Here is a 27,031-nt window from a genome sequence, read left to right on the forward strand (position 1 = left end):
GAGAATGAAAAACAGCATCTATCTCAAGGCCATCAGACTGTTAAATAGCCATCCCTAGCCGGCCTCCACCCATTACCCTGCCCCGAACTAAGTCACTAGCTGGCTACCACCTGGTTACTCATCCCTGCACCTTAGAGGCTGCTGCCCTGTGTACATAGACATGGAACACTGGTCACTTCAATAATGTTTACATACTGTTTTACCCATTTCATATGTATATACTGAAGGTCGGCCTTGAAACACATCCACAGGTACACCTCCAATTGACTCAAATGATGTCAATTAGCCTATCAGAAGCTTCTAAAGCCATGACATCAATTTCTCGAATTTCCCAAGCTGTTTAAAGGCACAGTCAACTTCGTGTATGAAAACTTCTGACCCACTGGAATTGTGATACAGTGAATTATAAGTGAAATTATCTAGAAGATTGAAATTCTGCTCATTTTTAATGACCGCATTCTTCCCGAAAAACGAGCAATCTCGCCCCAATGCTAGGATTCGCATTTTCATGGAATCCAATTGGCTGCAATAGCATGCTGACAAAAAACTAGCAGTATTTCAATATTCTCGATGTGTCAGTTGGGATAATGGGATAATTAGGAGTACACTGCCTCCCACACCTGGATTGAGGTCCATTTTCTCAAGCTGGCTCCGCTCTTTCCTGATTATGGCATAGGCGCATTCTGACTAGAGACAGAAGGTAATGAAGGTCTAGACGGATTTTGGTTAATATAGTCTATATATCAGATCAAGGAACCAAGCGACAACACTGCACCCATGTCTGCAGAAGGAATGATAAGGCGCTTTTCAGTTTTTAGGTTGTACAAAATTGCGCCGAATCCCGGACTGTATTTGTGACGAAAAAGGACATTGCAGTACCGTGCAACGCTCTGTACCTTCCGTCTCCATAGTGTGTGTATTTACCTTTATGCACTCCAGCAAGGGCCCGGAGTCTTTCCCAGTCATGTCACGTTACAAGAAATCTAGAGACTTTGTTATAAATCATTGGAAACCCACCCACTAATATATCACCCCCAGATTGTTTCTATGTGTTGTATCTATAACAGATTAAGATAACCATGTGTATTTGAAAGTCATCCCAGGCATTAATTCCAACAATAGATATTGGTCCTCAGTACCATAGTACTCCATTTATGACTGTAGCTTGGTCTCTACTTGTTATAGGAAAGTGTCAAGTTACTGTAATCAATTCTCTCTCTGTCTCTCTGTCTCTCTCTCTGTGTCTCACTCTCTCAAATCAAATCACATTTATTTGTCACATACACATGGTTAGCAGATGTTAATGCGAGTGTAGAGAAATGCTTGAAATACCTCTCTGTGTCTCTCTCTCTGTCTCTGTGTCTCTCTCTCTGTCTCTGTGTCTCTCTCTCTGTGTGTCTCTCTGTGTCTCTCTCTCTCTGTCTCTCTCTCTCTCTGTCTCTCTCTCAGGGTCAGGGTCACACAGGGAAAATGTCCCACCCGTGCTTCCCTGCAGGCTACAACGTCACCATGAAGGTGGGGACATTGTTTGACTCTCCCTGCACAGTGGGCCTGACACCCAGCTCTGGCTACAATCCCCAGGCAGCCCTATCTGTGGAGGGCAGTGGCGACTATGATCACTGCCTGGGCAACATGACTGAGATCTTCTCCTTCCACAGCTGCCCCTTCTCCCAGTGCTCCTTTGACAAGGTGTTCCAGCCCAATGTCAGTGGCAGCTTCATGGTGAGAGGCATTAGGAGGGGCCCATACAGTGGTTGAATCAACCTTAACCCTATCTTCAACTACAACCCTCAACCTAGTTTCATGTCCACATCGTTGTTCAACCCTAACCTTAAACCCAACCCTCAAAACACAAACCTAACCCTAACTACAGCTCCGACCCTAATCATAACTCATCCTTTTTTTCTCTCTTTCTCTCCATTTGTCCATCAGGCGTTCTCAGCCTTCTTCTACATTCACCAGTTCCTACAGACTACTACAGGAATCCTTGTTGCCACCCCTGCCCAACTGGAAGAGGCAGTCCGTGCTGTCTGTAACATGAGCATCAATGAGGTCAGCAGCCCTCTCTTTGTGTGTGTGTGTGTGTGTGTGTGTGTGTGTGTGTGTGTGTGTGTGTGTGTGTGTGTGTGTGTGTGTGTGTGTGTGTGTGTGTGTGAGAGAGAGAGAGAAACATTTGTGTGTGAAGGGGAGAGAGCCTGCATGCATGTGAGAGACCCTGTCAGTGTTTTCATGGATTTCTGGATTTCATGGCTATGCAGTACACATTTTTGCATCCTGTTTCAGATGTTGGTGCTGGCCCCAGATCAGGAGCCTCGTCTGCAGGACTTCTGTGCTGCTTCTGTCTTCACCAAGGTGCTCTTCACGAGAGGCTATGGCTTTGACGAGATCTCATTCCCCCGCATTTCTTTCCAGAAAAAGGTAAACTTGCTTGATGTGAATATGATTTATTTCTCGATCTCCTTATTTTACTCCAGATACCAGCATAATCATTGACATTACACAAAGTCTTGTTAGTGTTTGTAATTTACTTATTTTTAGGCTACAGCCTCTCCATTTCAGCTTTAACCCCTAGTGCACCAAGTGCCTATCAGAATGCTCTGAGTGTACCCAGGCTAACCTGAGGTGTTTGTTTGAAATGTCACTAGGCAGGGGATACCTCTGTGGGCTGGGCCCTGGGCTACATGCTCAGTTTGAGCAGTCTGCTGCCGGGGGAGAGCGTAGGCCTGAGGAAGGCTCTGAAACCTGGAGCCTGGGCGGCCCTGCTCTTCCTCTTCGCCCTACTCCTCACCACCGCCCTGATGTACGTCTCCCTGCAAGCCTGCCGCGGGAAGAAGAATGGAAGCAGTGACATTTCCAGCTAATCATCGTAAGGGAATCCCTTATGCTGGTGTTACTATCCTGGAGTGTGTAGATATAATGTTGGATAAAGTATTAATTATATTGTCTCTCTTTACACTGAGATAAAAAGTGAGTCCTCCCAGGCTGTCAATACATTTTAAATATCCTCGCTTTAACAAATAGGGGGTTTTCTGTACAGCACGCAATGTAGGCTATAATTAATGTTCAACATTACTCTCACAACACATTTACCCAACATTTAAGTGCCATTTGTTTGTGATTTATATTCATTTTGTGTTTTGATAACAAAAAATAAACTGTTTTGTTTTGTACATGAGTGGTGTTTGTAAATTGACTACAACTGACTAAAACTACAAGTACCATAATAGCATCTTTCTGTATTTCCGGAAGTGTGCTTTGGATATTTCTTTCCACATTGATCATCGCAGGAAGAATTGCCTACTATTTCAAATTCAATCATTATCAGCTGTGCGAACTAGCTAAGTACGTTGCATTTCGTGGAGGTATTTTAAGGAAAAATGTGTACTCAAACGAAGGCTGCTTCCCTCATGGCGAACATTCCAGAGGCAGAAATCGACCCGACGGGTGTGTTCAAATACGTTCTCATTCGAGTACACAGTAAAGAAGACGGCGATGACTCGAGCCTAGATATTGTACGTGGATATGCCTGGGCCGAATATCATGGTAAGATGACCAAGAATGAGGATGCTTTTTGTCTTTCAGTTTTAGTATAATTCATGTATATGTCACTGATTTACTAGCTACAGACTACGACTCGTACTGTGCCGGCAGTGACGATTGCGAGCCAGTAGGTGGGGCTTATGTCACTGAAAATGTCAGGTCAGTCAGTCCAGCCCTACCTTGCTATATTGTTGTCTTAGGTCTCTCTTCATGTAGTGGTGTTTTGTCGTGTGTGTGTGTGTGTGTATGTATGTGTGTGTGTGTGTGTGTGTGTGTGTATATAATATATGTATATAATATATGTATATTATATGTGTGTGTGTGTGTATATACAGTTTAAATCGGAGGTTTACCTAGACTTCGGTTGGAGTCATTAAAACTCGTTTTTCAACCACTCCACAAATGTCTTGTTAACAAAATTATGATTTTGTTAAGTCGGTTAGGACATCTACTTTGTGCATGACACAAGTAATTTTTACAACAATTGTTTACAGACAGATTATTTCACTAATAATTCACTGTATCACAATTCAAGTGGGTCAGAAGTTTACATACACTAAATTGACTGCCAAAAACAGCTTGGAAAATTCCAGAAAATTATGTCATGTCAATTATCATATCAGAAGCTTCTAAAGCCATCATTTGAGTCAATTGGAGGTGTGGATGCACTTCAAGGCCTACCTTTAAACTCAGTGTCTCTTTGCTTGACATCATTGGAAAATCAAAGAAATCAGCCAAGACCTCAGAAAAATAATTGTAGACCTCCACAAGTCTGGTTCATCTTTGGTCAGCAATTTCCAAACACCTGAAGGTACCACGTTCATCTGTACAAACAATAGTATGCAAGTATAAACACCATGGGACCATGCAGCCGTCATACCGCTCAGGAAGGAGACCCGTTCTGTCTCCTAGAGATGAACGTACTTTGGTGCGAAAAGTGCAAATCAATCCCAGAACCGCAAAGGACCTTGTGATAATGCTGGAAGAGACAGGTACAAAAGTATCTATATCCACAGTAAAACGAGTCCTGTATCGACATAACCTGAAAGGCCACTCAGCAAGGAAGAAGCCTCTGCTCCAAAACCGCCATAAAAAAGCCAGACTACGGTTTGCAACTGCACATGGGGACAAAGATTGTACTTTTTGGAGAAATGTCGTCTGGCCAGATGAAACAATAATAGAACTGTTTGGCCATAATGACCATCATTATGTTTGGAGGAAAAAGGGGGAGGATTGCAAGTCAAAGAACACCATCCTAAATGTGAAGCACAGGGGTGGCAGCATCTTGTTGTGGGGATGCTTTGCTACAGGAGGGACGGGTGCACTTCACAAAATAGATGGCATCATAAGGTAGGAAAATGATGTGGATATATTGAAGCAACATCTCAAGACATCAGTAAGGAAGTTAAAGCTTGGTCGTAAATGGGTCTTTCAAATGGACAATGACCCCAAGCATACTTCCAAAGTTGTGGCAAAATGGCTTAAGGACAACAAAGTCAAGGTATTGGAGGGGCCATCACAAAGCCCTGACCTCAATCCTATAGAAAATTTGTGGTTAGAACGGATAAAGCGTGTGCGAGCAAGGAGGCCTACAAGCCTGACTCAGTTACACCAGCTCTGTCAGGAGGAATGGGCCAACATTCACCCAACTTATTTTAGGAAGCTTGTGGAAGGCTACCTGAAACATTTGACCCAAGTTCAACAATTTTAAAGGCAATGCTAACCAATACTAATTGAGTGTATGTAAACTTCTGACCCACTGGGATTGTGAAGGCTGAAATAAATTATTCTCTCTGCTATTATTCTGACATTTCACATTCTTAAAATAAAGTGGTGATCCTAACTGACCTAAGACAGTTAGGAATTGTCAGGAATTGTGAATAACTTAGTTTAAATGTATTTGGCAAAGGTGTATGTAAGCTTCCGACTTCAAGTGTGTGTGTGTGTGTAATGACAAAACACATCACGACGAGAGACAACACACCACTACATAAAGAGAGACCTAAGGCAGCAACACATGACAACGCAGCATGGTAGCAACACAACATGGTACAAACATTATTGGGCACAGACAGCAACACAAAGGGAAGAAGGTAGAGACAACGATGCATAATTGCCTCCACTCTCCTGGGCAGTGGTGTAAAAATACTTTGAAGTACTACTTAGTTATTTTTGGTATCTGTACTATACTTTACTATTTTTATTTTGCACTAATGAGACGTTTTTGCGCCTAGAAGTTTCCACTTCCACAATAACGTAACTTCCAGTTGACTGGGGCAGCTCTAGCAGGGCAGAAATGTGACAAGATTACTTGTTGGAAAGCTGGCATTCTATGACGGTGCTACATTGAATGTCACTGAGCTATTCAGTAAGGCCATTCTACTTCCAATGTTTTCCTCTGGAGATTACATGGCTCTGTGCTCAATTTTATACACCTGTCGGCAACGGGTGTGGCCGAAATAGCCAAATTCACTCATTTGAAGGGGTGTACTTTTGTAGATATAGTGTACATTCCTCATACAAAAAAACAACAGACTTTCACTGGGTTATTCTGCACATCAGTGCTTTTGAAATATTGTGTATTTTGAGTATTTCAAAGAGATTGGTTCTGAAACCTTGAGTACATGAATGATGTTGTGTTCTTGTCACTGCAGCGGATATCTATGACAAGGTAGCAGAGGAGCTTGAGAAAGGAGGGCACCTGGACTGTGAATGTATTGGAGGAGGAAGGATTAAGCACGACTGCCAGTCAAAGAAGATCCACGTCTATGGCTACTCCATGGTAAGAGAATGCAGAATAGCGTTGTTATTTCAGTGGAACTCGTAGGTCTATTGATTGGGTTTTCTGATATTGCATGGCTGATATTACATCTCTTGAGGTTTGTTATTTCCTAGCAGCCAAGTTATCCTTTGAATTGCTTTCTTGTTCTTTGCAGGGCTTTGGCAAAGCAAATCACGCTGTTTCCACAGAGAAACTGAAGGTGCGCTATCCTAAATACGAGATCACCTGGGCTGATGAGGGATACTGACCTACACTGGACCCACCTCTGTGCTTGGACTTGGTTCGGGCCTAACTCTTTCCTGAGTGTGGACCAACAGAACACTGCAAAACCTCAGTGGCATCACAGTATGTGAGATCTGAAGACAACCCTGTCAGTACAAAGCTGGGACTAAGACTGACACATTACCTAGTTTATCGTTTCCCAAACTCAGTCCTAGGGACCCCAAGGGGTGCATATTAATTTTTGTTGCCTTACACACAGTGTATTCAAATGATCAAATCATCATCAAGCTTTGTTTATTTGAATCCGCTGTGAAGTGCTAAGGTAAAACGTTTGGGAAATGCTGACCTAGTTGCTGACTAATATACGCAGAACAGTGCTTGATTTTTGTATTTTGTTTCAGTGAAACAATACTTAACAGGAATCTTTTCATGTTTAACCATAAAACGAATAAATGTTTACATCGATTTAATACATTGTAACGTATGCTTTATTAGCATGAATTCATGTTTAGTAAGGACATTTTATATCATACAATACCGGTACCTGAAAACGAATGAGTATGAAATTCCATCTCCGGTCATGGAGTCATAAAACCATTATCATGTTGAGCAATGTGGTTCAACATAGGGGAAATGTAACACTCCATCTTTCATATAGCGCACTCCTGTTTCATAACAGAAAAACGCATCGGTCATTCCGTTTCTCTCCACTTTTATCTCACTGTGTATCTAACTACAGGAAGTTCACATGGTTTTGGGAGCCACTAAACTTCAAATTGCTATGCAACTGCTACATGAGTGATTATAAATGTGGATATCAGATAAGGTCAGATGAACTCATTGATCTGAAATGTGTTACCTTCCGATGTTGCCATACAGGCACAGTGGTATAGTGGAGGGTAAATGCAGTTTACATGAAAGTATAGGGAGGGTTACTTTTTACACCACAATCAGTTTACCCAGCTATTGTTTTTACCATTACATCACTGTATACTGCAAATCTACACTCAATCATGTACCTAAAATATACCTTGCTGTCAGTATGTGCTACTGCCAATTAAATGATGTATCTATCGTGAATTTAAAGTATCCATATCACAAGTTTGATACCTTCATAAAGGTATACATTGCAAATTAGTATCCTATCACTATTCAGTGCCTTGGCTCTGTGCATGTAGAAGTCAGGTTTCTACATGACACTGAGCACTGCAGAGCTGCCATGAAGAGGAATTCAGGACCTTTGAATGCATGCAGGCACAACATGTAGTCCTCTGTTCAGTAAAGTGCCTTTAAAGATGGAATGTGCTGTTTTACAACCGAAAGGCTCTGAACGATTTAGGTGGATGTAAAGTCTACCTGTTATCTATCAGCAGATCAGAGGAGGTCAGAGGCAGACAGTGGCTGTTATCACAGTCTAGTAGGTGCCAGGTGGTGTTCAGACGTCCACAGCTCCAGCAGAAAGAGAAGGGTAAAATGGGATTTAACAGAGGGATTTCAGCACTGGTTTTACTGCTGACGTTTCTCTGGGGTAAGAACATTGACACTAGTCTTCATGCAATACGTTGCTAAATGTAGGCTAGTGTTTACTGAACTCACTGTCCGTGTCAGCAACAAGGACATTTTTTAAATTCACAGTTATCAAGGAAGTGCAATATCGTTTTTGTTTTTGACTTGAAATAGGCTGTGTAGATCACAGGTGCATGATGAACCTAGGTCCTGTGGCTTTGGAAGTTACTGCTACCACAAAAACAGTTATTGAGTATGTACAGTGTTGCTTTATGGACTCTTGTGACATGGATTCTGTCATAGCTGCTGTCAGGGACCTTGGATTGAACATTTCCCAGATTACTGCATTGTATGGCCTTTGAGCCTGCTAACATTAGCAGCCTCATAAAATGTTGATTATAATGGGTTCTGATAAGAGGGGAATTAAGGGGTTAGTTACTGCCCGGGTAATTATTGCACGTACTCGGATCCAAGAATGGAAGATCCTACTGGGGCATTTATGCAATTGGCCACTTAAAAAAGACAGTTTTAGTTTTGTCTGCTTAAATCACTCTCCTACTGTACTGTAGATTGAGATTATTTTCAAAGTCAATGATGAGTCTGTTGTTTTGCAGCGATTGGCTCACAGACACTTGCATGCCAGACCCCAGAGCTGAAGTGTGACTTTGTTTGTGACTGTACAGACTGCATCGATGAAAACGGCTGTGGTAAGACTCCCTCTGCTCTGACTGAGCCGTACAAATCAATTCTAGTACCTGCGCTCCAGCGACCGTGCCCATTTGCCACTGAACACCAATCATGCAGCTCTGACATTTACCAAACGTTAAGTTATATCACTAGAACGGGATGGAAAAAGGTAAAGAAAAACCAATTTCCAAGAACACACACTGCAGCTCCCTCAGACCAACACATTACAATACAACCTTTTGATTTTAAGTGATGCCTGTCTGTCTGCTTGCCTATCTGTCTGCCTGTCTGTATCGTGCGTGTTGGTGTGAAACCCAAGGCTACAGAGGGATGGACTTTGTGTGTGACTTTGAGGACCCAGACGTGTGTGGCTGGCAGGACCAGTCCTTGGAGAAGGCCTACTCCTGGGAGAGGCGTCAGAGAGGGGACACACTGCCAGACAGTGGACCCTCCTCAGACTTCACCATTGGGACAGCCACAGGTACACTCTCGACAGTACTACAACACACAGATAGGGACTCGGTGCACTCAGATACTCACACTCCTGCTCTCCCAGTGAATGTACACTAATATTTTTTTTTTAAAACACTAAAACACAGGGCTAAGAAGATTTGTATCACACACTACTAAAAAATGTAATTCACATCTATTTTTTATTTTATTTTTTATTTAACCCGGTAGGCCAGTTGAGAACAAGTTCTCATTTACAACTGCGACCTGGACAAGATAAAGCAAAGCAGTGCGACACAAACAACAGAGTTACACATGGATTAAACAAACGTACAGTCAATAACACAATAGGAAAAAAATCTGTATACAGTGTGTGCAAATGAGGTAAGGCAATAAATTGGCTGTCGTGGCGAAGTAATTACAATCTAGCAATTAAACACACACATACAAGTTCAAATCCTAAACTATGCCTTGCTCAGACAGTCTGTGTTTTTCCACTATACAGATACATTGTTTAACCTAATTCTGACTAAAACTACACACACCATCAGATTATAATTTTATGATTCTAATCAATTTCATACAGTTATAAGGTTTCAGAGTGGAATCAATTTATCATTATCTTTCAACATATACATTATTTTATCAGATAGTTGGATGTACAGATGCAGTGATCTGTGAGCTGCTCTGATAGCTGATGCTTAAAGTTAGTGAGGGACATATGAGTCTCCAGCTTCAGTGATTTTTGCAATTCGTTCCAGTCATTGGCAGCAGAGAACTGTAAGGAAAGGCGGCCAAAGTAGGAATAGGCTTTGGGGGTGACCAGTGAAATATACCTGTGCGTGCACCCACCCGTAGCGCGTGCTACGGGTGGGTGCTGCTATAGTGACCAGTGAGCTGAGATAAGGCAGAGCATTACCTAGCAAAGACATAGATGATCTCGTATATGAAGTGCGGGCCAGCCAACGAGAGTGGTGGGTAGTATATGGGGCTTTGGTGAATGGGGCTATTTGTGTGTGGGAGATTATACAATGACTGCGTGTTTTATTTTTTCAGGTTGGTTTATGGGAGTGACCGAAGTGAAGGCACATTCTCCCAGCACTGCAGTGATGGCATCTCCAATGATGAAACAGTCTTCTCCCTCATGCCGAATGCACCTCAGATACTTCCTCTGGGACCCAGGTAACACAATAGCATTACAAAATCAAGGGTTTTACAGTAATATTTAGCTAGTTCTTCTGATCAATTTTAGCATGGGGAAACACAGGGGTTAGCCACTGTGTAGAATGAGGTAAATTCCCCCAAAATCTAACCTTTATACTATTATCAGTGTTCACAGGAATGGGGCCTGCCCCACTGTGGGCATCTGTGTATAGGGAGGACAGCACCGAGCAGGCAGTGGTGTGGCGTCCTGAGAGCACCAGCGTGCGTGGCTGGAGGGAGGCAACCGTCTTCCTGGGACGCATCCCCACCACCTTCCAGATCCGCCTCCACTCCCAACGCACCGAGGGGCGCCGCGGAGACGTGGCTATAGACCAGCTGCAGTTCTTCGACTGTGCCCTGCCTTGTGAGTCTCGCTCTTTTTCTGTCTTTTGATTCCTCTGTTTCTTTATGCTCTCTTCCTCAGATCTGTTATTCTGTGTCAGTGTGTTAACCTTTCTAGCGCAGGGGTTCCGCTAGCGGAACACCTCGACAACATTCCGCTGAAAAGGCAGCGAGCAAAATTCTAAAATATTTTTTAGAAATATGTAAGTCCAATATAGCAAATGAAAGATAAACATCTTGTTAATCTACCCATCATGTCCGGTTTCAAAAAATGCTTTACAGCTAAAGCATAACATATGATTATGTTAGATCACCACCAAGTCGAAAAGAACACAGCCATTTTCCCAGCCAAAGATTGGAGTCACAAAAAGCAGAAATAGAGATAAAATGAATCACTAACCTTTGATGATCTTCATCAGGTGACACTCATATGACATCATGTTACACAATACATGTATGTTTTGTTTGATAATGTGCATATATATATCCAAAAATCTCAGTTTACATTGGCGCCTTACGTGCAGTAATGTTTTGATTCCAAAATATCCGGTGATTTTGCAGAAATATTAATAATAAACATTGATAAAAGATACTAGCGTTATTCACAGAATTAAAGATAGACTTATCCTTAATGCAACCGCTGTGTCAGATTTCAAAAAAACTTTACGGAAAAAGCATAATCTGAGAACGGCGCTCAGAACCCAAAACAGCCAGAGGAAGAGCCGCCATTTTGGAATCAACAAAGTTAGACACAACATCATAAATATTCACTTACCTTTGATGATCTTCATCAGAATGTACTCCCAGGAATCCCAGTTCCACAATCAATGACTGATGTGTTCCATAAAGTTCCATCATTTATGTCCAAATAGCCACTTGTTGTTAGCGTGTTCAGCCCAGTAATCCATCTTCATGAGGCACGAGCATTCCATCCAGACAAAAGCTCAAAGTTCCATTATTGTCCTTTAGAAACATGTCAAACGATGTATGGAATCAATCGTTAGGATGTTTTTAACATAAAACATAATGTTCAAACCGGAGAATTCCTTTTGTCTTCAGAAAAAGCACTGGAACGCGAGGTAACTCTGTCGGGAGTGTGCATCATGAGAGCAAGGCTCTCTGCCAGACCACTGACTCAGAGGTCTCACGAGCCCCTCCTTTATAGTAGAATCCTCATTCAAGTTTCAAAAGACAGTTGACATCTAGTGGAAGCGCAACCTCATCCATATCTCAATGTGTACTCGGTAGGCCAAGCATTGAAAAACTACAAACCTCCGATGTCCCACTTCCTGGTTGGATTTTTCTCAGGTTTTCTCCTGCCATATGAGTTATTTTATACTCACAGACATCATTCAAACAGTTTTAGAAACTTCAGAGTGTTTTCTATCCAATACTAATGATAATATGCATATATTAGCATCTGAGACAGAGTAGGAGGCAGTTCACTCTGGGCACGCTATTCATCCAAAAGTGAAAATGCTGCCCCCTATCCCAAAATGGTTTAAAAGAGTAATCTCTCTTTTCTCTCTCTTTTCTCTCTTTCTCTTTCTCTACCTCTCTCTTTGTTCTCAGTGCCAGTCCCAGGGGAGTCGTGTGCTGCAGGGTTACTGCAGTGTAACAGGGAGGGCTGTGTGGAGCAGCGTCAGGTCTGTGACGGCACTGATGACTGTGGTGACAAAACTGATGAGCAGAATTGTGGTGAGAGTCACCTTATTTCATCCTTATTTTAACCCTGTTCCACTATTTTTATGAACTCTGTATGGCTTTGTGTGTTTAGGAGGCTACTGGGGCTGTGACTTTGAGGAAGGAGTGTGTAACTGGGACCTGAGGACTATCTCCACTAGTCTGAAGTGGACAAGGACCAGTCAGGCCAATATCTCCACGACAGACCCTTTTAAAGGACCTGGTAGAGACCATTCCGACAATACTGCATCTGGTACAAGCTCAACGACATTATAGAAACATAGTAATACTTGTTCTGTCCTGATTTTATTCCTCAGTGAGATGTCTTCAACTTGTGTTATTGCCCTGAAGGTCACTTCCTGTATGTCACCGTACCTGAAGGCGGGCTCCAATCTGATTGGACATCCTTTCAAAGCCCTCTACTGGAACCAACCAATAGCACACATCCGTGCAAGGTATGCACTAAGGCACAATAATGCTTCTCCAAAACACCCCTCTATCATGCTGTCTCCACACACACACATGGCTTCTAACTTGGCAGGCCAGTCTTTTGAACTTTATACGCACATTTACATTTAATTTGTTTTGCCATTTAGCAGACGCTCTTCTCCAGAGCGACTTACAGGAACAATTAGGGTTAAGTGCCTTGCTCAAGGGCACATCGGCTGATTTTTCACCCTGTAGACTCAGGGATTCAAACCAGCAATATTTATATTACTGGTGTAAGGCTACCAAACGCACATCACACATACACACACTATCACACACTATATCATCACTCTTGACAGTCATCATATTACTAACCTCTCAGTCAAGGTAACAATAGTTGAATCAATCATTATGTTCACTTTAATTACTAATGTACTACAGTCTGTATAGATACTTGTCTTTAATGTGAGCAAAAACACCTAAATGAACATCATGTCTGCCCTGTAGATGGTGATGTACAGCCACCAGTTTGGGCCAAGGTCTGGAGGCCTGTCTGTGCTGGTGGCAGACACTGAGATCTACCCGGTGTGGCAGAGGGGGGGTGCCCTAGGGGACGTCTGGGTCAAGGCTGAGGTGGAGATCATTAGCAACACCAGCTTCCAAGTGAGTGGACTGGATAGGGCTTGGTGGACATAATCAAAGCATGGACATCTGTTTCAAATGGTTTTCCAGATAATCAAAGAGCTTTACATTGGATGAGGGACAGTATTGTTATAAAAGCCTGTTGAATACTGACCACCTTTTAATTTGCATATTTGTCTCTTTCTCCTTTTAATGACATTTATCTGTCTTAGATTGTGTTTGTGGCTGCGATCCGAGACCAGGAGTATGGAGGGGTTGCTATAGATAGCATTATGATGTCTCCTCACTGCCGTCTCTCTAAAGGTGAACCAAATAAACACATACAAGGAAGGTATCTTCTGAATCACACAATGTATACAGAACTGAACTACTAATAATGTTAACCAACAGCACAGTGCAATATGCTCATAACATAGCATTTATACTGCATCTATTTACCGCTTACTCTGTCCCCTTCCCACCTTTCCTCTTGCAGGAAATTTCACATTAGCAAATTTCCCCAAACCTCCTGGGCATCCTTGCACTAGCGATGCCAGTAAGATCTGTGACTTTCGTGAAGACTGTGCCGATAAAGATGACGAGGCCAAGTGCGGTGAGTACTCTGCGTTTACAATGTATGTATTATTGTAGGTGTATTATACAGTCGAAGTCGGAAGTTTACATACACCTTAGCCAAATACATTTAAAGTCAGTTTTTCACAATTCCTGACATTTAATCCTAGTAAAAATTCCCTGTCTTAGGTCAGTTAGGATCACCACTTTATTTTAAGAATGTGAAATGTCAGAATAATATTAGAGAGAATGATTTATTTCAGCTTTTATTTCTTTCATCACATTCCCAATGGGTCAGAAGTTTATATACACTCAATTAGTATTTGGTAGCATTGCCTTTCAATTGTTTAACTTGGGTCAAACATTTTGAGTAGCCTTCCACAAGCTTCCCGCAATAAATTGGGTGAATTTTGGCCCATTCCTCCTGACAGAGCTTGTGTAACTGAGTCAGGTTTGTAGGCTTCCTTGCTCGCACAAGCTTTTTCAGTTCTGCCCACACATTTTCTATGGGATTGAGGTCAGGGCTTTGTGATGGCCACTCCAATAACTTGACTTTGTTGTCCTTAAGCCATTTTGCCACAACTTTGGAAGAATGCTTGGGGTCAATGTCCATGTGGAAGACCCATTTAGCTTTAACTTCCTGACTGATGTCTTGAGATGTTGCTTCAATATATCCACATCATTTTCCTTCCTTATGAAGCCATCTATTTTGTGCAGTGCACATAACCCTCCTGCAGCAAAGCATCCCCACAACATGATACAACAAGTTCTCATTTACAATTGCGACCTGGCCAAGATAAAGCAAAGCAGTTCGACACATACAACATCACAGAGTTACACATGGAGTAAAACAAACATACAGTCAATAATACAGTAGAAAAACAAGTCTATATACAATGTGAGTAAATGAGGTGAGATAAGGGAGGTAAACGCAAAAAAAAAAGGACATGGTGGCGAAGTAAATACAATATAGCAAGTAAAACACTGGAATGGTAGATTTGCAGTGGACGAATGTGCAAGGTAGAGATAGAAATAATGGGATGCAAAGGAGCAAAATAAATAAATACAGTAGGGGGAGAGGTAGTTGTTTTGGCTAAGTTATAGATGGGCAATGTACAGGTGCAGTGATGTGTGAGCTGCTCTGACAGCTGGTGCTTAAAGCTAGTGAGGGAGATAAGTGTTTCCAGTTTCAGAGATTTTAGTAGTTCGTTCCAGTCATTGGCAGCAGAGAACTGGAAAAAGGCGGCCAAAGGAAGAATTGGTTTTGGAGGTGACCAGAGAGATATACCTGCTGGAGCGCGTGCTACAGGTGGGTGCTGCTATGGTGACCAGCGAGCTGAGATAAGGGGGGACTTTACCTAGCAGTGTCTTGTAGATGACCTGGAGCCAGTGGGTTTGGCGATGAGTATGAAGCGAGGGCCAGCCAACGAGAGCGCACAGGTCGCAGTGTTGGGTAGTATATGGGGCTTTGGTGACAAAACAGATGGCACTGTGATAGACTGCATCCAATTTATTGACTAGGCTATTGGAGGCTATTTTGTAAATGACATCGCCGAAGTCGAGGATCGGCAGGATGGTCAGTTTTACAAGGGTATGTTTGGCAGCATGAGTGAAGGATGCTTTGTTGCAAAATAGGAAACCAATTCTAGATTTATTGGAGATGTTTGATATGAGTCTGGAAGGAGAGTTTACAGTCTAACCAGACACCTAGGTATTTGTAGTTGTCCATATATTCTAAGTCAGAACCGTCCAGAGTAGTGATGTTGGACGGTTGGGCAGGTGCAGGCAGCAATCGGTTGAAGAGCATGCATTTAGTTTTACTTGTATTTAAGAGCAATTGGAGGCCACGGAAGGAGAGTTGTATGGCATTGAAGCTCATCTGGAGAGTTGTTAACACAGTGTCCAAAGAAAGGCCAGAAGTATACAGAATGGTGTCGTCTGCGTAGAGGTGTATCAGAGACTCACCAGCAGCAAGAGCGACATCATTGATGTATACAGAGAAGAGAGTCGGTCCAAGAATTGAACCCGGTGGCACCCCCATAGAGATTGCCAGAGGCCCGGACAACAGGCCCTCCGATTTGACACACTGAACTCCATCAGAGAAGTAGTTGGTGAACCAGGCGAGGCAATCATTTGAGAAACCAAGGCTATTGAGTCTGCCGATGAGAATGCGGTGATTGACAGAGTCGAAAGCCTTGGCCAGGTCAATGAATACGGCTGCACAGTATTGTTTCTTATCGATGGCGGTTAAGATATCATTTAGGACCTTGAGCGTGGCTGAGGTGCACCTATGACCAGCTCTGAAACCAGATTGCATTAGCGGAGAAGGTATGGTGGGATTCAAAATGGTCGGTAATCTGTTTGTTGACTTGGCTTTCGAAGACCTTAGAAAGGCAGGGTAGGATAGATATAGGTCTGTAGCAGTTTTGGTCAAGAGTGCCTCCCCCCTTTTTGAAGAGGATGACCGCAGCTGCTTTTCAATCTTTGGGAATCTCAGACAACAAGAAGGAGAGGTTGAACAGGCTAGGAATAGGGGTTGCAACAATTTCAGCAGATCATTTTTAGAAAGAAAGGGTCCAGATTATGCAGCTCTTTCAGATGTAACCAGATGGAAAGCATGGCCAGCCATAGAAAAATGCTTATTGAAATTCTCAATTATAGTGGATTTATCGGTGGTAACAGTGTTTCCTTTCCTCAGTGCAGTGGGCAGCTGGGAGGAGGTGTTCTTATTCTCCATGAACTTTACGGTGTCCCAGAACGTTTTTTAGTTTGTGTTGCAGGAAGCAAATTTCTGCTTCAAAAAGCTAGCCTTGGCTTTTCTAACTGCCTGTGTATATTGGTTTCTAGCTTCCCTGAAAAGTTGCATGTCACGGGGGCTGTTCGATGCTAATGCAGAACGCCATAGGATGTTTTTATGTTGGTCAAGGGCAGTCAGGTCTGGAGAGAACCAAGGGCTATATCTGTTCCTGGTTCTACATTTCTTGAATGGGGTGTGCTTATTTAAGATGGTGAGGAAGGCATTTAAAAAAAATAACCAGGTATCCTCTACTGACGGGATGATAACTATATCCTTCCAGGATACCCCGGCCAGGTCGATTAGAAAGGCTTGCTCGCTGAAGTGTTTAAGGGAGCGTTTGACAGTGATGAGTGGAGGTCGTTTGACCGCTGACCCATTACGGATGAAGGCAGTGAGGCAGTGATCGCTGAGATATTGGTTGAAAACAGCAGAGGTGTATTTTAGAGGGCAAGTTGGTTAGGATGATATCTATGAGGGTGCTCGTGTTTACAGCTTTGGGGTCGTACCTGGTAGGTTCATTGATCATTTGTGTGAGATTGAGGGCATCAAGCTTAGATTGTAGGATGGCTCGGGTGTTAAGCATGTTCCAGTTTAGGTCGCCTAGCAGCACGAGCTCTGAAGATAGATGGGGGAGGGGGGGGAAATCAGTTCACATATGGTGTCCAGAGCACAGCTGGGGGCAGAGGGTGGTCTATAGCAGGTGGCAATGGTGAGAGACTTGTTTTTAGAGAGGTGGATTTTTAAAGTAGAAGTAGAAGTAGTAGAAGTTAAAATTGTTTGGGTACAGACCTGGATAGCCTGCAGAGTTCTGCCCTACTATCTTTGCAGTAGATTGCAACACCGCCCCCTTTGGTTGTTCTGTCTTGTCTGAAAATGTTGTAGTTAGGGATGAAGATTTCAGAATTTTTGGTGGTCTTCCTAAGCCTGGATTCAGACACGGCTAGAACATCCGGGTTGGCAGAGTGTGCTAAAGCAGTGAATAAAACAAACTTAGGGAGGAGGCTTCTAATGTGAACATGCATGAAACCAAGGCTATTACGGTTACAGAAGTCATCAAAAGAGAGCGCCTGCGGAATAGGAGTGGAGCTAGGCACTGCAGGGCCTGGATTCACCTCTACATCACCAGAGGAACAGAGGAGGAGTAGGATACGGCTAAAAGCTAGGAGAATTTGTCGTCTTGAACGTCCGGAACAGAGAGTAAAAAGAGGTTTCTGGGGAGGATAAAATAGCTTCAAGGTATAATGTACAGACAAAGGTATGGTAGCATGTGAATACAGTGGAGGTAAACCTAGGTATTGAGTGAGGATGAGAGAGATATTGTCTCTAGAAACATAATTGAAACCAGGTGATGTCATCGCATGTGTGGGTGGTGGAACTGAAAGGTTGGATAAGGTATAACGAGCAGGGCTAGAGGCTCTACAGTGAAATAAGCCAATAAACACTAACCAGAACAGCAATGGACAAGGCATATTGACATAAAGGAGAGGCATGCTTAGTCGAGTGATCATAAGGGTCCAGTGAGAAGTGAGGTTGGTTGGGGTCACAGCGATTCAGACAGCGAGCCGGGCCATCTGTAGCAAGCTAGCATAGGATGGAGGTCTGTTTTTAGCCACCTCGTGCGTTACAGTTGGTAGATTAGCGGGGTTCCGTGTGGTAGAGGGGATCAATCCAATTGGCATAATAGATATAGTGACCCAAGAAAAATTGTCCGATAGACCTTTTAAGATAACAGCTGATAAAACCGCTAACGATTAGCGGGCTGCAGATGGGCGTTCAGGTAAAGTCGCGACGGAGGGGCCAGTTGTACAACTCCCTCGGGCAGATAAAGTTGGTATTCCAGTCGTGAAGGCAAGATGGGGCTCCGCATCAGCAGTAAAACGGGTCCGAATAGGTGATTGTAGCCCAGGAGTGGCTGATGGAACTCTTCAGCTGGCCGGAATAATCGATGTTTGCTCCGGGATCGACGTAAGCCAATAGTCACACGGATAGCAGCTAACTAGCTGCGAGATCCAGGTGTAAATGTCTAGCTTCTGGCTAGCTTCTATTGTGGATTACAGATTTGAGGTAAATAATACTTTTTAAAAATTGGCGGGTTGCAGGAGAGTGTTTTGAAGTTGAGTTTTTGGAAAAATAAAATGTATAAAATATATACGAAGAAAGATGTAAATATATATATATATATACACGGGACATGAAAAGAAAGGGGACAAAGGACGTCTGACTGCTATGCCATCTTGGTTTATTCATGATGGTCATTATAGCCAAACAGTTCTATTTATGTTTCATCAGACCAGAGGACATGTCTCCAAAAAGTACAGTCTTTGTCCCCATGTGCAGTTGCAAACCGTAGTCTGGCTTTTTTATGGCGGTTTTGGAGCAGTGGCTTCTTCCTTGCTGAGCGGCCTTTCAGGTTATGTCGATTATAGGACTTGTTTTACTGTGGATATAGATATTTTTGTACCCGTTTCCTCCAGCATCTTCACAAGGTCCTTTGCTGTTGTTCTGGGATTGAGTTGCTGTTTTCGCACCAAAATATGTTCATCTCTAGGAGACCGAACGGGTCTCCTTCCTGGGCGGTATGACGCCTGCGTGGTCCCATGGTGTTTATACTTGCGTACTGTTGTTTGTACAGATGAACGTGGTACCTTCAGGCATTTGGCATTTGCTCCCAAGGATGAACCAGACTTGAGGAGGTCTACAATTGTTTTTCTGAAGTCTTTGCTGATTTCTTTTGATTTTTCCCATGATGTCAAGCAAAGAGGCACTGATTTTGAAGGTAGACCTTGAAACACATCCACAGGTACACCTCCAATTGACTCAAATGATGTCAATCAGAAGCTTCTAAAGCCATGACATCATTTTCTGGAGTTTTCCAAGCTGTTTAAAGGCTCAGTCAACTTAGTGTATGTAAACTTCTGACCCAGTGGAATTGTGATGCAGTGAATTATAAGTGAAATAATCTCTCTGTAAACAATTGTTGGAAAAATTACTTGTCATGCACAAAGTAGATGTTCTAACCGACTTGCCAAAACTATAGTTTGTTAACAAGAAATTTGTTGAGTGGTTGAAAACAAGTTTTAATGACTCTAACCTAAGTTTTAATGACTCTAACCTAAGTGTATGTAAACTTCCGACTTCAACTGTATTTCTATTATTTGTGAAAAAATGTTTGGTGTGAATCTGCATGTTCTTAATGTGTGTGTTTGTGTAGGGGACTTCTCCTATGAGAAGGGCAGCTCTGGATGGACAGACAGCAGCATTGGAAGCCAGCAGTGGGTGCTGAATGACACCCCCAAAGGTAACTTTTGGACAGAGGAGTGTGTGCGTATGCGTGTGCATGCTTGCTTCTGTGTGTTATGCTTGCATATTAAGATACTATAAGGTATGAGTGGCCATGTCTGGTCAGCTGTACATTTTGTTTAGTTTGTTTTTCAGTATAGTGACAGACCTCCAACTCTCTCCATCTCTCTCTCTGCCCTCAGACAAGTACCTGTTTTTAGCTGAAGCCCCAGGGCAGCAGTTAACCGAGGCCCAGACACGCACACCTCTCCTGGGCCCCTCGGGGCCAGCCTGCACCCTCAACTTCTCCTACTCCTTGACCAGCAAGAACAATCACACCGGTAACACGGCCTCAGCCACCTGCAAGAAAACCCTAACAATCCCCTTAACCAAAACCTATGTCCCTCCTACAGTTCAGGACATCTGCCGCTCCTTGTCTTTACCTCTGTCTCTTTGTTCCCCGTTTCCTCCCCTAGGTGAGCTGTCCATCCGGGTGGTTGACAGTCTGTTGGGCATTCTGCCCAGGCTGTGGGAGTTCAGTGGGAAAACAGGATCTGTAGAGGAGGTGTACCAGCAGGCGCAGGTGTACATCGGAGCCAGGGATCACCGCTTCCAGGTATGACACCTTCAGGACATGCTTATGGTTTGGTTTGGGGGACCTTGTTTGTAGCCAGTAATTATCTTGTATTATCTACTACCATATTAATTGTATTCATTTTTTGATACTGTGGTTACTCTATCTTTCACTCCCCCTCTCTTTCCAAGATGGAATTTGTGGCTCGTGCTAGGAAGTTGTGCCCATGTGCCAGAATATCTGTGAAGGATGTTCGTTTCTTCAACTGTCACGCTCAGTATTTCCCATCCTCTCCCACAGGTAAGCAATTTATGTTTCAGTTTGAACAAATATTGTTTTGTTGTGATTATTTCAGTATGGTCACACACATATCCTGTATAGTATATAGCATTTTATTTAGTTTTCTACTGATATGATTTGTTTCTTCTGGACAGCTCTGTCATGTAACTTCGAAGAGGGACTGTGTGGCTGGTACCAGGATCAAACGGACAACTTTGATTGGACCCTACTCACAGGGATGGACCATTCCATTGGCATCGGTACTAACATGCCCTTACACCTGCATAGTATAGTTAGCTAGGTTCACATAACCACATACCAGTTTTACATTCTAAACATGTCGTACTTATCACATAGTAGCATTACTCCAAGTGTTCTCTGCTCTCTATGTAACCAATGGACCTGATCATTAAGTCATTAGGGGTCTATAACGCCTTAATTAATCCTGTCTTTGATTACAGGTAAAAGCCTTGCTGTGGACGTATGGAGCCCCTTGTTACGGGGTGTGTCTGGCCGTCTGTTATCGTACCGTCAGCCAGGCACCCCCGGACATCACTGCCTGTCCTTCTATTATAAGCTCTACGGGCCTGAGACAGGTGAGGATGAAGGGCTCTCCTTGACTTCCAGAAGAGTCACTCCTGAACACAATGAACACCACTTTCACGTTCTATTTCTATCTCCCTCTTCTCTTCCTCTCACATCCACTTCCTATGTTTTTACTCCTCCCTCAACTCCCCTCCATCTCCCCCTCTCTCTATCCCTCTCAGGTGCACTCAGTGTTAAGATGCGGGATACCTACGGCGGTGAGAGTCTGCTATGGAGCCGCAGCGGTGCCCATGGCAACTTCTGGCATGAGGGACACTGTCCAGTATCTGAGCAGCTAACTAGCTTCCAGGTATGAGTGGGTTCAATACAGGATTCAGGTCCAGTTGCACGTAAACATAATAATAACAAAAATAGAATATATCTGTTCATGTTGACATTGATATGACACTTCCATTTCTCTCCACCCCTCTCCTTTCTCCTCTCTGATTCACAAACACACACAGCTGATATTTGAAGCAGTGCGCTCCGGCTTTGATGGGCGGGTTGCACTAGATGACGTGGCGTTTGTGAAGGGCCCATGCACCGTGCCCAATAAGTGCTCCTTTGAAGGCCAGCAATGCGGCTACACTACCACTGGCACTGCCAGCTGGCTCCACACAAACTGGAAGTCCTCCACCACTGGGCCAAAAACAGACCACACACTGGAGACAGTGATGGGTGAGAGACGGAGAGATAGAGAAATAGAACGACAAAAGGACATACTTTGTATTTATTATGGATCCCGTTACTCTTCCTGGAGTCTGGCAAAATTAAGACAGTTATACAATTTTGAAAACATTACAATATGTTCATAACAGATTTCACAACACACTGTGTGCCTTCAACGCCCTACTCCACTAACACATATCTACAACACAAAATCCATGTGTATGTGTGTGTAGTGCGTATGTTGTCATTTGTGTGTATACATGTGTCTGTGCCTATGTTTGTGTTGCTTCACAGTCCCCGCTGTTCCATAAGGTGTATTTTTATGTGGAATAGAGTTCCATGTAGTCGTGGCTCTATGTAGTAATGTGCACCTCCCATAGTCTGTTCTGGACTTGGGGAGTGTGAAGAGCCCTCTGGTGGCATGTCTTGTGGGGTATGCATGGGTGTCTGAGCTGTGTGCTAGTTGTTTAAACAGACAGCTCAGTGCTTTCAACATGTCAATACCTCTCAGAAATACAAGTAGTGAGAGATACAAAGATACATGGAATCTACTTAAACATATCCTATTGTTGGTCCTTAGGGTACTACATGATGGCAAACAGTGATGTGGAGATCCTGCCACAGGGCAGTGTGGCCACCCTTACATCCCCTGTGCGAGTAGGCGTGGCACAAACAGAGTGTGTTCACTTCTGGTACCACATGGGGGGAGAGAATCCTGGTGAGTATATACCTTTTACAGTACATACCCACCCTCAATCACACTTTGCATGCTGGGGCCTCCAGAGTGGCGCAGCGGTCTAAGGCATCGAAATGCTTAAGTAGTCACTACAGACGACGCACAATTGGCCAAGCATCGTCCGGGTCAGGGGAGGACTTGGCCAGCTGGGATGTCCTTGTCCCATCGCGCTCTAGCGGGAGTTGCAGCAATGGGACAAGACTGTGACTAGAAAGGGGTAAATGTACTACAAAAAATATGTTTGCCAACATTAGTGTGTCTGTGTTCTAATTTAGGTTTGCTGACTGTGTACATGAAGCCAGTGAAAGGAGATAGGGTGAAGATCTTCTCCAACAACCTGAACCAGGGAGATGTCTGGCGCCAAGGCAACGGCAACATCAGCAGCACCATCACAGACTGGCAGGTAGTGTACATGATGTCATGTGATCAAGCCACTGGTCAGACACTGCAAGCACTGAAAGGTCAGATGTAAGCAGCCTAGTTGGGCCAGTAGCCGAAAGGTCGCTGGTTTGAATCCCCGAGCCAACTAGATTAAAAAGCTGACGACATACCCTTGTGCAAGGCACTTGACCCAAATTGCTTCTGTATGTCGCTCTGGATAAGTGTGTCGGTTTGTGTTTCAGTTGGAGTTTGAGGTGCAGGGAGCGGGTGGCAAAGGCACTCATGTCTCAGTTGATGACATAATTTTCTCAAGCCATCCTTGTCAAACACTTGGTCAGTACTTTACACACTCACGAACACACAGAGAGATAATTATTCTTATTGTGTGTGTTAGTGACATACATGCTGGTGTGTTTGTCAGGTACTAAGTGTGACCTGGAGATAGGAATGTGTGACTGGACCAACACTCAGAACCCTGAGCTAGACCAGTTGGACTGGGAGCTGACCAGTGCTGAGGCAGAGACCCACTACCTCACCCCATCCCATGACCACACCCTTGGGACAGAGAGAGGTGACACACTGACACATTTAAATACATTTACTGTAAGCTACGGTCTTGATTAATCCTCACACTTTATTTACAAGATGGAGTTATGATGCAGTTATAATGCATTATAAAAGTCGTAATAAGCATCAAATTGGCCTCTGAAATCCTACTCTTCCAGATTAGAATCCATGTTCTGATTGGTCCCAGTCTTATTGTCCTTGTGTCCATTCTGCAGGTCACTTCCTGTTCCTCCCCAGTAGCACCAGGGACACAGCCAAATACAAGGCCTGGTTGCTGAGTCCTCATCTGCCCTCCACCATGGGCACCTGCCTGCGCTTCTGGGTGTACAAACCAGTCTCCCGTAAGACCCAACCTACACCACTGAACATCACCACTGCTGTCTTAACTCTATCAAACAACCTTGATGGTGGTGATCCTGGTTGCCAGTTTGTTAATGCCGTTATATTCCATACTGTGTCCATGCAGATGGTAGTCATCTGAAGGTGTGTAGGCAGTCTGAAGGGAACCTGGAACAAATGTTGAGTGTGGAAGAGGTGGGAGCAGTTTGGACACGCTTCAATGTTGACATCACTTCTGCTGAAGAGTATCAGGTCAGACATCACACAAACACATACAACACAGGTGTGGTTCCTGAGTTTATTAAGCAATTAACATCCCATCATGCTTCAGGTCATGTATAAAAATGCCCAGTTACCCATTATTATGGCTACCATGGCTAGAAGAAGAGATCTCAGTGACTTTGAAAGAGGGGGTCTCAACGGAGCATAGGGGGCTTAAAGTGTGTGTGTGCGATCCTGTACGTGTGCATCTCGGTCACAAGATTTGAACCCAATTGAACACTTAGGGGAGATTCTGGAGTGACGCCTGAGACTACGTTTTTCACCGCCATCAACAAAACACCAAATGCTGGATTTCCTCGTGTCGCATCCCTCCTATGCCAAGGCACATTGGAGCTGTTCAGGCTCGTGGTGGCCCAACGTCCTATTAAGACACTTTATTTTGTCAGTTACCTGTATATATTGTCTCATATTGTATTATTGCAAGGAAGGGTTGTTGTTCATTGAGAATGTGTGTTTCTAGATTATATTTGAGGGTTTCAAAGGATTCGCTGGAGTCTTGGCCCTGGATGACATTGACTATGACATAGGATTCAACTGTGCCGGTGAAGCAAAAGACCCACTAACAAGTAAGACACAAGCAATATCTTTTTCATGGCTCATGCCACTCGCCAGGCCTGGCTGAGCAACCCTTATCTAATAGCACCTTATGTCCAATACAGCCACACCAGAACCAGACAACGCAGGAGGTATTGCTGCTTCCATCATCGTGGTACTGCTGCTGCTGGCCACTCTGGGAGTGTTGCTGTACTACTATCTGCGCACCCAGGACAAAACAAAGGCAATGACTGGCGGAGCTGTGGAACAATCAACTTCGCCTTCCCCTGTCGAAGGCATTGCCAATGACATGTATGACCCACACCCCACAGTGAGTATTATGGCTTGGGGTTTTTTTCACCTGATTTAAGAACGGTTCAAGAAGGTGTTTCTAAAATGAAATATTTGTACATTTGTTTTCATTCTCCTTCTGTCCATTTTCAGCAGGACCGAATGACCGTGTCTCCAGTTCTGGCACAACCAATGGCGGGGGACTTCACTAATGAAGTATGCTTCTCTCTAAGTACATGTCCCACTTAGAATCAATTCACTTCTGTTGACTTATTTATTCTAATGTGCTCTGTGAATAACCTACAAATATCTGTTTTTGTGTGTCTGCAGGATTCCTCAGAATTAGTGAGGAAGGAGATCGTGTAGACGGGGAGACTCTGCTGCCTAGTGGCGGCTTTGTGAAATGAAGGCGATATCACAGCAGAAGAACTGCTTGTGTCGTCTTGCACCTGACACACACACACACACACACACATACACACACACACACACACACACACACACACACACACACACACACACACACCTGGATATCAGGATAGCATTGACTTGCTAACTTTGAGTGAATGGCTATAGCATCCACTGCACACCTTCACAAACCCTACACACAAACACACTCACTCTCATCCATATACCATTGCAATCAATGAAGCAGCTGCAGATTTGACTAACTGGGTCCTGAAGTCTGGGACTTCTGCTGGTGCACTGTCAGGATAGTTGGAGGTCAATGAGATGAGATGGCTCACTGTATGCAGTTCTAGCTGCCAAAGCATGAAATTGCCCCTTCGGTCCTCAGAGATAAGACAGACACTGCTCTGCTATGGTAATTCTACTAATAATGAGTTAGATGAAGTAGAAATGAAGAACACTGACAAAAATGTCTGTTGCAGAATCCTGTCTGTTGGCTACAGTGCTAAATTGTACTTATAGCTTATTGATATGAGAGCCATGCTATATAGCTGTTTATAAACACTGTCATAGAAGACAGCTGGTTCGACTTCAAGTAAGAGAGACAAAGACAGAGAGAGGGATGTGATGCCTTATATTAGAATATGTGAAAGAGAGGTGCCTTGTTGCAATTTGCTTCCAAATACAGTGCTGATGTTCTGGGGCAAATAAAAGACTAAAATGAAAATATAATGATGAGCATGTATTTCCAAACAAAATGCTATTTAAATGTAGCTTAGTTGTATGTTTTGTGATGATGAATAGTACTAATTAAATCAAAATGTCATGCACCATATTGCTTCAGTTCAGTTTTACAATAAATATCATCATTCATTTGACTGAGGCTATTGCATATATTGTGACAAGTAACATGCATGGTAGATATATTCAACTAAAACCAGTCAGACCTATGTGTAGCCTAATTATGGGTCTAATGTGTAATCATAAGGTAAGTAAATTGCGTCATGTTATTTCTCTTGGCTCCCTGATCAGGAGTCCAGAAGGCTTTGCCCTGGTCAAATGAGACTGATCAAAAAAACAGATGGACAAGGGAATCACGACACGACATCCCACCCTAGCAACCGCCATGTCTCCACGGCAACATCCTCCCCTGTCCTCTTCGGTGGCATCAATAGTATTACAAGCATAATGGTCACTTGCACAGTAGCATGTTTTCGATTAGATGACCAACTCGTACGATGGTTGGGGTACACATTGTATTGATCGGTGGGG

The 27,031-nt window shown here is 43.5% G+C and overlaps 3 protein-coding genes across 5 annotated transcripts in view; all 3 read left to right on the plus strand.

Annotated features, from left to right (window-relative positions):
• LOC135544416 (ectonucleoside triphosphate diphosphohydrolase 2-like) overlaps positions 1–3,170 on the plus strand; it is a 31,754-nt gene extending 28,584 nt beyond the window's left edge. For both annotated transcript variants that reach the window (XM_064972010.1, XM_064972011.1), the window contains exons 6-9: positions 1,450–1,722; positions 1,933–2,052; positions 2,284–2,418; positions 2,646–3,170. In XM_064972010.1, coding sequence (XP_064828082.1) covers positions 1,450–1,722; positions 1,933–2,052; positions 2,284–2,418; positions 2,646–2,861 — 744 coding nt within the window. In that variant the 3' untranslated portion in view covers positions 2,862–3,170. The remainder of the gene's footprint in view (positions 1–1,449; positions 1,723–1,932; positions 2,053–2,283; positions 2,419–2,645) is intronic.
• A 69-nt stretch (positions 3,171–3,239) lies between these two features.
• Positions 3,240–7,014, plus strand: LOC135544420 (14 kDa phosphohistidine phosphatase-like). The gene is made up of 3 exons (XM_064972014.1): positions 3,240–3,543; positions 6,195–6,322; positions 6,477–7,014. Exons 1-3 carry the CDS (start codon positions 3,378–3,380, stop codon positions 6,567–6,569), a joined length of 387 nt encoding a protein of 128 aa, XP_064828086.1. The 5' UTR covers positions 3,240–3,377; the 3' UTR covers positions 6,570–7,014.
• A 918-nt stretch (positions 7,015–7,932) lies between these two features.
• On the plus strand, positions 7,933–26,637 carry mamdc4 (MAM domain containing 4). Of its 2 annotated transcripts, none has more exons than XM_064972013.1 (29): positions 7,933–8,072; positions 8,665–8,757; positions 9,057–9,218; positions 10,244–10,369; positions 10,518–10,754; positions 12,305–12,430; positions 12,510–12,668; positions 12,767–12,870; positions 13,352–13,507; positions 13,699–13,789; positions 13,962–14,078; positions 20,047–20,133; positions 20,318–20,455; positions 20,591–20,730; positions 20,880–20,988; positions 21,123–21,227; positions 21,429–21,563; positions 21,735–21,862; positions 22,017–22,230; positions 22,802–22,939; positions 23,233–23,360; positions 23,581–23,671; positions 23,760–23,909; positions 24,121–24,246; positions 24,372–24,496; positions 24,987–25,092; positions 25,186–25,391; positions 25,508–25,567; positions 25,682–26,637. In XM_064972013.1, exons 1-29 carry the CDS (start codon positions 8,018–8,020, stop codon positions 25,715–25,717), a joined length of 3,648 nt encoding a protein of 1,215 aa, XP_064828085.1. In that variant the 5' UTR covers positions 7,933–8,017; the 3' UTR covers positions 25,718–26,637. The 2 variants fall into 2 exon arrangements, with proteins under 2 accessions (XP_064828085.1, XP_064828084.1); XM_064972012.1 differs by having other exon boundaries at positions 7,934–8,072; positions 25,505–25,567.
• The last annotated feature ends 394 nt before the right edge of the window (positions 26,638–27,031 follow it).

This window comes from Oncorhynchus masou, chromosome 8 (assembly GCF_036934945.1).
Source record: "Oncorhynchus masou masou isolate Uvic2021 chromosome 8, UVic_Omas_1.1, whole genome shotgun sequence".
NCBI classification, from domain to species: domain Eukaryota; kingdom Metazoa; phylum Chordata; class Actinopteri; order Salmoniformes; family Salmonidae; genus Oncorhynchus; species Oncorhynchus masou.